General features: G+C 43.4%; 1 protein-coding gene across 1 annotated transcript in view; it reads left to right on the forward strand.

Moving 5' to 3' along the window:
* KIAA2012 (KIAA2012 ortholog) overlaps positions 1-9576 on the forward strand; it is a 128760-nt gene extending 119184 nt beyond the window's left edge. Inside the window, exons 17-22 of the mRNA XM_055573114.1 lie at positions 314-428; positions 2577-2914; positions 5213-5415; positions 6382-6554; positions 7275-7494; positions 9438-9576. Of these exons, the coding sequence (XP_055429089.1) occupies positions 314-428; positions 2577-2914; positions 5213-5415; positions 6382-6554; positions 7275-7494; positions 9438-9576 (1188 nt within the window). The remainder of the gene's footprint in view (positions 1-313; positions 429-2576; positions 2915-5212; positions 5416-6381; positions 6555-7274; positions 7495-9437) is intronic.
* The last annotated feature ends 1949 nt before the right edge of the window (positions 9577-11525 follow it).

Here is an 11525-nt window from a genome sequence, read left to right on the forward strand (position 1 = left end):
TGGCTCCACACTCTCTGTCTCATTCATTTGCTTCATCTGGAACCCATATAAATTCCATTCTAAGCCATTCTGTCTTGTTCAACATAATCTCCCTTTTCTTCTGTTTTCTATTTTTATTTGTTGGCCATTGGGATCTTAGTTCCCTGACCAGGTATTGAAAGTGCTGAAGTCACTTTCAAAGTGAAAGTGACTATTGAAAGTCCAGTCCTAACCACTGGACTGCCAGGGAATTCCCAAAATAATCTTTTGATTTTTTTTTTTTCCCCTTGCTTTCTACTTTAAAATGTTCCCTTTCCTTAATTTTCCCCTTTAGGAGATGGAATTGATTGAAAAAGCCAAGAGCAGGAAAAGGGCCAAGACAGATAAGTCCAAGGCACCCAAGAGGGAGAAAGAAGGAAAACTCCATGAGGAAGCAGAGGCTGCTGTTGGTAAGAGTCCATCCAGTAGAAGACACCTAATGGGAGCCGGAAGGTGTCACAGAGACTCAGCATGGATCCCATGGGATAAACTGTCTGTGCTGAGTCTCCTTGATGACCACAGCTAAGATGGTGTTGCGTCCCTACTTCATGTCAGTATCTTGGGAGACAGGGATAGAGGAAACTGGGGGAGCCTGGAGGCCTGTAATTAACAAGAAAGGAAATTACAAAAATAATACCAACACCTACTAAATGAACACGCACTGTATTAGTGATAGCTTACGGCGAACGCTGTCAGATTCTTGATCTCCAAAGAAGACTTAGCTTCGGGACCAGGCTTGATCACTCAAAGGGACAAAGAAAGCTTCTGACATAGACATCAGAAGGCGGGTGGAGAGTGCCCCACTCACTAGTCTTAGGAAGGGAATTATATACTTTTTAAATTAGTTCTTACAATAAATCAAATGAATGTCTCAAGGTTGTAAAGATCTTACTAGACCCACTCCCATAATACACATTTTAAGATAACAGGATTAGTCAGAAGGCTTTTCAGGAAGGAGAAACATGTCCTCAAGCAGGATACATTATTGTTATATAGTCCTTACTAAGGAATAAAGAAAAAAACATTTGTCCTTTCCTCCTCCTCAAGAATTCCAGGCCCCTATCTTCTCCTTGAGAGCCCCAGACCCCTTTTTCCTCCTCAGGGACCCCAGACTTATCAACCTAGGAATTGACCGTCTCATTAGGAGCTCTGCATTTATGATGTCATGAAATCCCCACATATCCTTAAAGCAAGCACCATTATTATATCATGTGGAGAGGCTGGCTGATTTAACACTGAACAGTAAAAAGTGGTGGACCCAGGGTCTGAACCTGCCATTTGATTCCAAACTCATGCCTTTCAAACCCTGCCTCTATGAATAATAAACAAGTCACAAGCTGAGAATTGGGCTATGAGAGCATTTGGGAGGGAGAAGTTTGCAGCATGCCCTGAATGGTTACTCCAGCTACCGTTTTTCCTCTTGGTTCATTGTGTTGCACCTCACTGGGAACTCAGGTGCCTATGCTTCTGAGGACCTTCTTTCTTTTTAAATTAATTTTTATTGGAGTGTAGTTGATTTACAATGTTGTGTTCTGAGGACTTTCTTTAACCTGAAACCTACACGCATTCTTTCCTGGCCATGTGAAGACCCTCAAAACAAATCAAAGGCCGCAGCAACGAATGACACTGCATAGCCAGCCTCCTGGGCCAGATTTTTTTTTTTAATTGAAGTGTAGTTGACTTACAATGTTGTGCCAATCTCTGCTTTACAGCAAAGTGACCCATTTATACAATATAGACATTTTTAATATTCTTTTCCATTACGATTTATCACAGGATATTGAATATAGTCCCCTGTGCTATACAGTGGGGCTCTGTTGCTTATCCAGATCTATTTTTGAGGTCTGCTTTTTAAAGTCTTGCTCAGTTTATGTTGCTGTAGCCTGTAACTTGGGTAGCATTGGCAGGACTGGAAAAAGAAATACTTGTGGCCCCCTGCGGTGAATTGAGGAAGAAGCCCTAGAGTATGGAAGGCTCAAACTGTGCCAGGTTACAAAGTTGCAACCTCAAGCTAGACTCTTGAGGCATGATTTTCCAGCTGTGCCTATAGGTCTTCTTCCCTCCAGAGAGTCTTGTCCCCACCATAGGTCAGGGTGAATCAGAACTCTTTTAGTAGCAAGACTGCTGATTACAGTTGAGGCAGGTTCTCAAAGGGTGGTCTGTAGGCTGTGCTGTGCTAAGTGGCTTTAGTCGTGTCTGACTCTTTGTGACCCTATGGACTGTAGCTGGCCAGACCCCACTGTCCATGGGATTTGGGTTGCCCATGCCCTCCTCCAAGGGATCTTCGTGACCCAAGGATTCAGCCCACGTCTCTTATGTCTCCTGCATTGGCAGGAGGGTTCTTTACCACTAGCACCACTTGGGTCTATGGACTACCCTTCTCAAAATCTTTGGAGTGATAGCTGAAATGCAGATTCCTACAAAATCAGACTCTAAGGGCGGGCTCAGGTATCTGCACACAGATGATTCCATTGCACATGGGAGTTTTAAAGTCAATGAAAAGGATACAGAGATCATGTTTATTAGCTATGCCTCTATCCCCAATTGTTCTCTCCTAGGAAAGTCAAAGGAATCAAAAGCTGAAAAGAAATCACAGCTAATTCCCAAAGGAAAAAAACCAGGAGCCAAAGGGAAAAGGACACGGAAGGAGGGGAATCTGGAAACAGCTGCAGAGCTGAGTGGGCCTGATGGCATTAACTCTAAGGAAACCAAAGACCGCTCAGGTGGAGGTTTCTTCCGCTCAGGCTCTGGTGTAGAGGACCCTTGGCTCTCTTCCAAAGTTGAGGCTCCTGAGAGCCAAGTTTCTATAGATGGAAGGTCATCACCCACCCAGACTGCAGCTGTCCCTGGAAACATGGAACCCGAAGAAGAGAGAAGCCACGAGGACCCTTCCAAGGTAGGCTTCAATATTCTAACCCTGGCCAAAAGGATCTCTGTCCTCACTGGTATAACTGCAGAGGTGGAGAAAACTGCCCCGGATTATATTAAACTGCCTAATTTTATTTATTTTACTTTGTTTTTTCTGACCCTTTAAGATGCCAGATCTGATAAAAGACACTAGGGTGGCAAAGTCCCTCTGAAATGAGGCATTCTGTGAGGCTCCCAAACCGCCCGGCCATGTACCCACCCCTCATGAGCAGAAAGGTGGCACAGCACTCGTCTGTGAGAAGTACAGGCCTCACAGTTAAAAGGAAAGGTGAATTCAGGCCTCAGAGCCAAGCACATATTATTGACTTAGCCAGGAGTTTATGCACGGCTTGCCTCCCCAACACTGTAGAAATTCCTCCATCCCTAATCTGCTTTACTGCAGCACAAAGCTGGGCCACAGGCAACTTACACACACACATCTATCTGCCTTTTCTTTGAACACTGCAAATGTACCCACAGCTAAACCACTACTATGGTTAAACTCACAGAAGTTACATGTAAATAGGAACAATTCTGCTGAATTTCATTTCATCTCTACAGCCACACTCGTGACCCAGGTATGATCCACCCATTTCATACACCTACAAGCTAAGATTAAAAGGTTTAGATGTTTGCTGCCAGAAATTGGGCAACCATCAAGTGGCAGAGTCAAGACTTAGATCTTTTGACTCCAAAAGAGCTCCAGAGCTCTTGCACTATTTTTAATTATTATGTATTTATTTTATAGCCCCTGGTCTTCCAAAAAGGATTTCAGGAAGCTTTTTCCTTTCTGGTTCTCATTCTTCCCAGCTGCCAAGGCTACAGCATTCTACTCTATATAGCAGATGAAAATTTTAAGCTGTGGGCAGAACTTCTCTGAGCCTGCTATAGACTCAGAATTTCTAGATTTATTGTCAGTACACAGTACTGCACTGCCTCTGCAAAGGCTAAATAAGGGAGTACCCACCTCATACTGGATACACAGAGCTGCCATGGGACAGTGGCCATCCATCCAGTGTTCCCCTCAGAGGCATACTTCTGACTGAGGAGGAGGCATCAGGAAGACCAAGAAATCTAAGACACTCTTCACAGAAACTGAGAGCACGTTTCATTGGAAAAGTGGATTTGCATAGCATTAAATAGGAGTCTGACACATCTACACCTAGGGCTGCCCCTAAAGGAGCCTTTAGCTAGAACCTGTGGTTCTGACCCCTGGCTTCACATTAGCATCACTGCAAGATGTTTTTTAAAACCACCAAGAAAAATAATATATTTTTAAGTAGGTGGTTGGGGTGGAGGAGAAGTTTCCTGGCAGTCCAGTGGTTAGGACTCTGTGCTTCTACTGCCAGCCAGGTTCAATCCCTGGTCAGGGAACTAAGATCCCACAAGCCTTGCTGAGTAGCAAAAAAAAAATTTTTTTTAATTAAAATTTAAAAACCTGCCAAGGCCTCCCACCTAAGTATTCTTATTTAATTGGTCCGGGTGGGGCTTTGGCCTCAAGTAATCTTTAAAAGCTCCTTGGGTGATTATTAGACACATGTAGCAGACATGGTCAGAGAAGGCAATGGCACCCCACTCCAGTCCTCTTGCCTGGAACATCCCATGGACGGAGGAGCCTGGTAGGCTGCAGTCCATGGGGTCACTAGGAGTTGGACTTAGAGACTTAGCAGCAGCAGCAGCAGCAGCAGACATAGTAGCTCAGCTGGTAAAGAATCTCCTGGGTCAGGAAGATCCCCTGGAGAAGGGATAGGCTACCCACTCCAGTTTTCTTGAGCTTCCCTGGAGGCTCAGATGGTAAAGAATCCACCTGCAATGTGGGAGATCTGGTTTTGATCCCTGGGTTGGGAAGATCCCTTGGAGGAGGGCATGGCAACCCACTCCACTATTCTTGCCTGGAGAATTCCATGGCCAGAGGAGCCTGGCAGGCTACAGTCCATGGGGTCGCAAAGAGTCTGGCGACTAAGCGACTAAGCACAGCACAGCAGGCATTATGTTGGCACTTTCACTGTTTGAGTTAATTCTGGTAATAGCCAGCCAAGAGGAAGACAGTTCAGACAAATTAAGTTGTTACCCTTGAATTCTGAAGCAAGTAAGAGAGAGACTTGGATCCAGGTCAGTCAGAGCCCAGAGCCCGGGCCAGTGGTAGCAGAGTTTGTACGACTGTGGTCAGAGTGTGGAAACCACCTTATCTCTGATTAGAGGCCATGTGGTGGGGGTGGAGGAGGGCGCGCTGCCAAGACGAGGTCACCAGCGATCACTGCTCACTGACAACACTCTGGCTCCTCAGGCCTTCCTCGTCAAGAGGGAACAAGAGAAGGCTTCCCGGGACAGGCTTCGAGCAGAGCGGGCCGAGATGAGACGGCTGGAGGTGGAGAGGAAGAGAAGGGAGCAGGAGGAGCAGAGGCGGCTCCAGCAGGAGCAGCTGGAGAGGGCAGAGAGGATGAAGGAGGAACTGGAGCTGGAGCAGCAGCGCCGCGTGGAGGAAATCCGGTGGGTGGGGAGGTCGTGGCCACGGCTGTGATGGGAAGCAGAAGACAAGTGGGGCTGACCTCCTCTGGGGGTACATTGGCTCTGAGGCTCATCGTTGTTGTATTCAGTCGTTTAGTCATGTCTGACTCTGTGACCCCATGGACTGCAGCACTGCCAGGCTTCCCTTCACCACCTCCCAGAGCTTGCTCAAACTCATGTCCATTAAGCCGGTGATGCCATCCAACCATCTCGTCCTCTGAGGTCCCCTTCTCCTTCTGCCTTCAATCTTTCCCAGCATCAAGGTCTTTTCCAATGAGTCCACTCTTTGCATCACATGGCCAAAGTATTGGAGCTTCAGCTTCGGCATCCGTCCCTCCAATGATATTCAGGGTTGATTTCTTTTAGGATTGACTAGTTTGATCTCCTTGCTGTTCAAGGGACTCTTTAAAAGAGTCTTCTCCAGAGGCTCATGCCCTAAAGGAAAACAGCATGTCTCATTTTATCCTCAGTTATCCCAGGGACAGTCTGGACCAAAGATAGATAAGGTGTCTTAAACTGTTAGGGTTACTCCAGACAGATGTTGGTGGATCTTCCCGGGAAGGCTTTGAGATCCGTTCCAGCAAACATTTGTTATGCCTCTTGCCACACTGTCTGCATTGCGCAAGGCCCTTCATAAGCTTCTAGGCTCATTTAATCTTCCCAACTACCCAGTGAAACAGGAACTTCAAAATCCATTTGATAAGAATGGAAAATGAGGATCTGGGAACTGAAGAGCACAGAGCTGTCAAAACTTTCAGGCCTCTAGTTTCAGTCCTGTTGTGTTCTGGCTTCTGCTGTTCAGTCAGGCTTCCCTTGGAAAAGGAGTCTCTGCATGAGATGCTGTTTGTGAACTACAGCCTGCAAAGTCTCCACCAGAGGCACAGTCTGTCCTGTAAGGACACTGCAGTGTTTCTGCCATCTCCCTTACCTGTTTATGGGTTTTCTCAGCTTGAGGAAACAGAGACTTGAGGAAGAACGACAGCGGCAGGAGGAGGAGGAGAGAAGGCAGTGGCTCCAGTTGCAAATGGCCCAGGAGAGAGCTCGGCAGCAACAGAAGGAGTTCCGGAGGAAATGTCAGGAGCTGCAGAGAAAGAAGCAGCAGGAGGAAGCTGAGAGGGCTGGTGAGAGGTGCTCTGCTCTCTGCAACTCCCTCTATCTGGGACAGAAATATTTTTATCCCCCTGTGGGTGTTCATTTGATTCTCCCCAGAGTTATTCCTATTCTAGGTCTCAGTGTGAAGCACTCTAAATGGGTAAGCTGATTTTTTTTCCAAAGTGATTAGTAGGTGTGACTCTAGTGAGCTGAGATAGAAGATCAAAATAAGAAAGACTTGTTTGTAGCAATGACTCTTGTGGTCCCAGTGATCTCCTGGAGTGGGACCCAGCCCCTTGCATTGCCCTTCCAGCATTGCTCAGAAGCTGCCTAAATTGGAGACACAGCTCTGCTCCTTGCCTGCTTCCCTAGCAGATGGAAACAAACACCTGGATGGCTGCTGGGCAGCCTTTCAGGTGATGTATGGATTTTCTGTAGCCTCATATTTGAGGAATAGGAAAGTGCTTCAGCAGATGATGCCCCTCTAGAGTGGTCAGACCAGCTGAGTAAGCACCAAGGTTCTCCAGACCCTGCCCTGCACTGCACACTGTAGGTACTTGATAAAGGACTCTTAAGTTAGTAAATGAACACAGGGTAATACCCACAGAAGATCTGGCAACCAGCTGTCAGGTAAACCATAGAACATCTCACTGGGAGTCCCTGGGAATCAGACTTGAGAGTCAGATCAGAGAATTGTTTTCTTGAATAATGAGACCCCTGCTGAGCCTACCTGTTCTTCTGTTCTGCAGAGGCAGAAAAGCAAAGGCTGAAGGAGTTAGAAATGCAGCTAGCAGAAGAGCAAAAGCACCTGATGGAAATGGCTGAAGAAGAACGGCTGGAGTACCAGCGGCGGAAACAGGAAGCAGAAGAGAAGACTCGGCGGGAAGCAGAGGACAGATGGCAGAAGGAAAAGGAAGCGGCAAGGTTGGCTCAGGAGGAAGCCATGAAACAAGCCCAGGATCAAGCCAGGTATTTGACATTTGAACAACAGTTGCAAGAGTGGGATTGTTCAAGGACTTGACTGCCTGCTTCTAGTACTAGCTTTGAGCTGCCTTTGGACACGTGATGTTTTCCCACTTCCCATAGCATGGTTTGGAAGAACTGAAAAATAGAGATTCTCCTGCTGCAAAGGTGATAGAATTTTTTGATGGCTTTAAGAACTGACATTGAAGCTAGATGGGGTTTAGAGATCATCTAGCTCAGCCCTCTGCTTCACAGATGAGAAAAGCAAGTCCGAGAGAAAAGGACCCTGATCAGGGCTATCAGTGAACTAGGAGTAGCACCAAGACTAGACCAAAGACTCCACCCCCACCCCTGATTCTGAAACACTGCCTTTCTCAGTATGTATTTACTGGGTACCTGTTATGTGCCGAACATTGTTCTGGACACTGGGAACTCAGGATTAAGAAAGACAGACGTCTCTTCTCCCATAGCATTTACATTCTAGAGATGGGGGTGGGGAGACAGACTCTAAACAAAGGTTTTTTAAGTTGGCAATAAATGTTATTCAAAAAAATTTTAAACAGATATGATAGGATTGCAGGAGGTTTAGTTTAGACCGGTTGGCCAGGGCAAAACCTTAGCAGAGGCAATATATAAGGGTGGGACCTGAATGACAAAGAGTTAGTCACATAAACATCTGGAAGAAAAATATCCCAGGAGGTAAACAGCAAGTGCAAAAAAAAAAAGTTCAAATAAAAGAATGAGCCTGGCATGGCGAAAGAATAAAAGAAAAGTTAGCATGGCTGGAATGAAGTGAACAAGGCACAAAGAATACTTGTAGATGAGGTCAGAGAGGTAGACCTTTTTAGTAGAAATAGCTCAGAAATCAGCCATCGGGGCCAGCAGCATTTCCCCCTTTATCATCTTACAATAATGATTATTACACCTTTCTGATAATAGAATCTCTTTAGTAATGTGCTTTCAATTGACTCCTTAAAAACCAGGTCCTCCATAGTGGCTATTATCATAAATTTTCCCTCCTTAGTGAAAGCAACAAAGTAATCCTTGTTTAGAACCATCACAACTGAAGCGAAAGCAACAAAGTCATCCATCACAACTGAAGTGTAAAGAAGTCTGGCAAAGAAAACCATGTGATTCCACTCTTAACCGTAAACAATTTACTCCTTGAAATTTATTTTCTACAACTTAAGCTGAATCTAAGCTAATAAATACTCTTCAGGGGACGAGAAAAAAAAAAAGGGAGCCAGTACAACTCTATTTCAGGGTTTCCCACCTTACCTTGAGTTGTCCTCCTGGATGTTCCTCAGCTGTTATGGGAATTACGACATAGATTAAGGGAAGTCTTGATTCAGTTTCAAAGTTGTATTCCACGTATCACAACAGTAGGCCTGGGTTCATAAGTATTGAAACCAAAAGCAAAGCTGAGTTGCAATTTTCCACAAAGAAAACTGGCCAGAAATACAAGGGGAAGTTGAGCTATTGTGCAACGCTAATCCAAGTTGCTTTGAAGAAACATCTTCATCTCCACCAAGAATAATTAAAGGGGTATGTGAAGGGTGTGAAAGAGCCTCATTCTAGCAAGTGTTAGAACTTAATGCCAGCTGGCTTGATTTCATCTTCGCTTGTGTGACATTGGCCCAGGTATACTTTAACTTCTCTGGCCTGTTTCTTCACCCCTAAGACAAGAGAGTCCCTTCATGAATACAGATTTAAGAACTGTTATACCCTTCCTTTTAACATTTCTAGAAGGAAGATCATGATCCTTGAAACCTCATAGGTAAAGTTACTGAATGAAGACAGTATGACCTTCCACTAAAATGCAAGTCAGTAACCCCAAGTCTAATGATGATTACTGAAATTCTTAGTGAAAATTATTCAACTAGCTTATAAAGACAATTTTCTAGGATGTTTTATCAGTGTTGTGATCATGGGTGTGAATTGTTTCTTAGGCAAAAAGACGCTTTGAAGAAACATCTTCATTTCCACCAAGAACTCCATAAGGAAGCCAGTGGCCTACAGTGGACACACAACATTTCCAGACCATGGGTCTACTCTTACTTCCACTTCCTACAAATACCAAGACCTTAAGACTAGAAGAAAACTAAAAAGTTGGAAGATGGTGATGGAAAAAGAGAACCTTCCTTCTATAATGAAGTTCCATACTGAGCTGCATTAGTTCCATTTCATCTGGTTCACTTCACTGTACAGCTGACTTCACTCTAGGACCTCCATCCACACCACTGTCCAGTAAGTAGCCACATGTAGCTATATAAACGTAAAACATTCAGTTCTCCAGTCACACTAGTCACATTTCAAGTAATCAGTAACTGAATGTGGCTACTGGCTACAATATTGGACAGCAGATACAGTGGAACATTTTCATCACAGAAAGTTATATTGGACAACACTGTATTCTTGAGCCCTGAAAATTAACCAGCCTTGAGGTTTTGCTCCTAACTATGCCTTGAAAAACCAGCCACTAGCATGATTTCCCCATTTTAAAAATCACACTGACTCTATCAAGAGTCTTGATTAGATAATTTATCTTTAACATCTCTTTAATAAGTAAAAAAAAATAATAACAGTAAGTATCTACTACAGAACGACTGTTAAAGGGGATGAAGAACCTTTAAGATACATAAAAAGATGTTAAAGCAAGCAGTATCTGAAGCAAAATTTTCCCACAAATTTCCTTTGGCCCCACTCTATACTTCAGTCTGCATTTAAAAACTTAATACTTGCAGATGATTCCCTGGAAATCTCACACTACTGCTTATAAGGTGCTTTCTACAGGAGCTGCACTTCCACAAACCAGAAGTCAAGCTCTGTGTTTGTACTGCTGTGTTACTGGACTTGCTTAAATGTGATGCTCCAACTCCTTGCTTTATGTAACATAGAAATAAAATGGCCAAAACACCGGCTATTGTAGTGAATATGTCACAGTCTTTCTCAAACTTGTTGACCCTACTTGCACATTATTCAATTGATCCAATAATACTTAGATGAGAAAGGAGCATCTCAAATAATTCAACCAAGAGAAGAAAGAACACTCAAGGAAAACATCCTGGTGGGGGAAATTACCATTCCTGATTTTATTTTCTCTCTTCTTTTACAAATTTCAAAAGTTGCAGTCAAGCACCAGGTAGAGTGGCTACACTATAATGTTATTCGAGGTGCCTTCCAAATCTGATATTCTATTAAACTGCTGCTGTTAAAGGCCTATTTTATCAGCACTACTAACCAGATAAGCACATTTCTCAGTTAACCATAGCAGAATGCACAGCATTTAGAAGAATCCAATAAACTAAAATCAAGTATCCCCCACAGCTAAGCTCCACCACCTAAATGCCAAGTCTTCAGACATGCAAACAAAGCTGATACCAAACTACATATAGCGCATTCTGGATAGCTCAAATAGCCTATCAGTTTTCTCAGGCCTGACAGAAATATGCAACTCAATAAGGACTTTCTGGAAACGGGCCTTATTTCTATGTACTATTTAATACAATGGTCTAAAAGTTCTAATTTACCTAGACTATATATGTACAATACAAATAATTTTTCAGGTATGGTCAAAATAAGATTTATAAGACAAGCCAATTATTTTTCAACAGGAAATTTGAGAGGGTATTCAAACTATAATAGTTTGCATTAGAGATAGGTTTTATTTGCTCTTCTCAAGTAGCTAGATGACATTCTATTTGGAATAATACAAAATTGGATTACATATGTGCATATTTATTCTGTGTTCTGTGATTCATTAAGGAGTTAAAAGAAAAAGTTAAGCCCTCTAATTTAGGAACTAATTTAGTATTTTAATTTTACAGTTGAAATGACGATATAAAGAAAGAAAATATAAACAACCTTAACTACAGAGAACATTTTGAAAATTGTTAAGGGGAAAACTGAAATTATCAATATCAATTAAGAATTTCTGGCGTGCCCATTTTCAACATATTGGGTAACTGTATCATATAAATGCACCATACAGGAATATCAAGTTTTTTTAAAAAACAACAGTGAGTATTTAAGAAGGT

This window comes from Bubalus kerabau, chromosome 3, assembly GCF_029407905.1.
Source record: "Bubalus kerabau isolate K-KA32 ecotype Philippines breed swamp buffalo chromosome 3, PCC_UOA_SB_1v2, whole genome shotgun sequence".
In the NCBI taxonomy this organism is placed as follows: domain Eukaryota; kingdom Metazoa; phylum Chordata; class Mammalia; order Artiodactyla; family Bovidae; genus Bubalus; species Bubalus kerabau.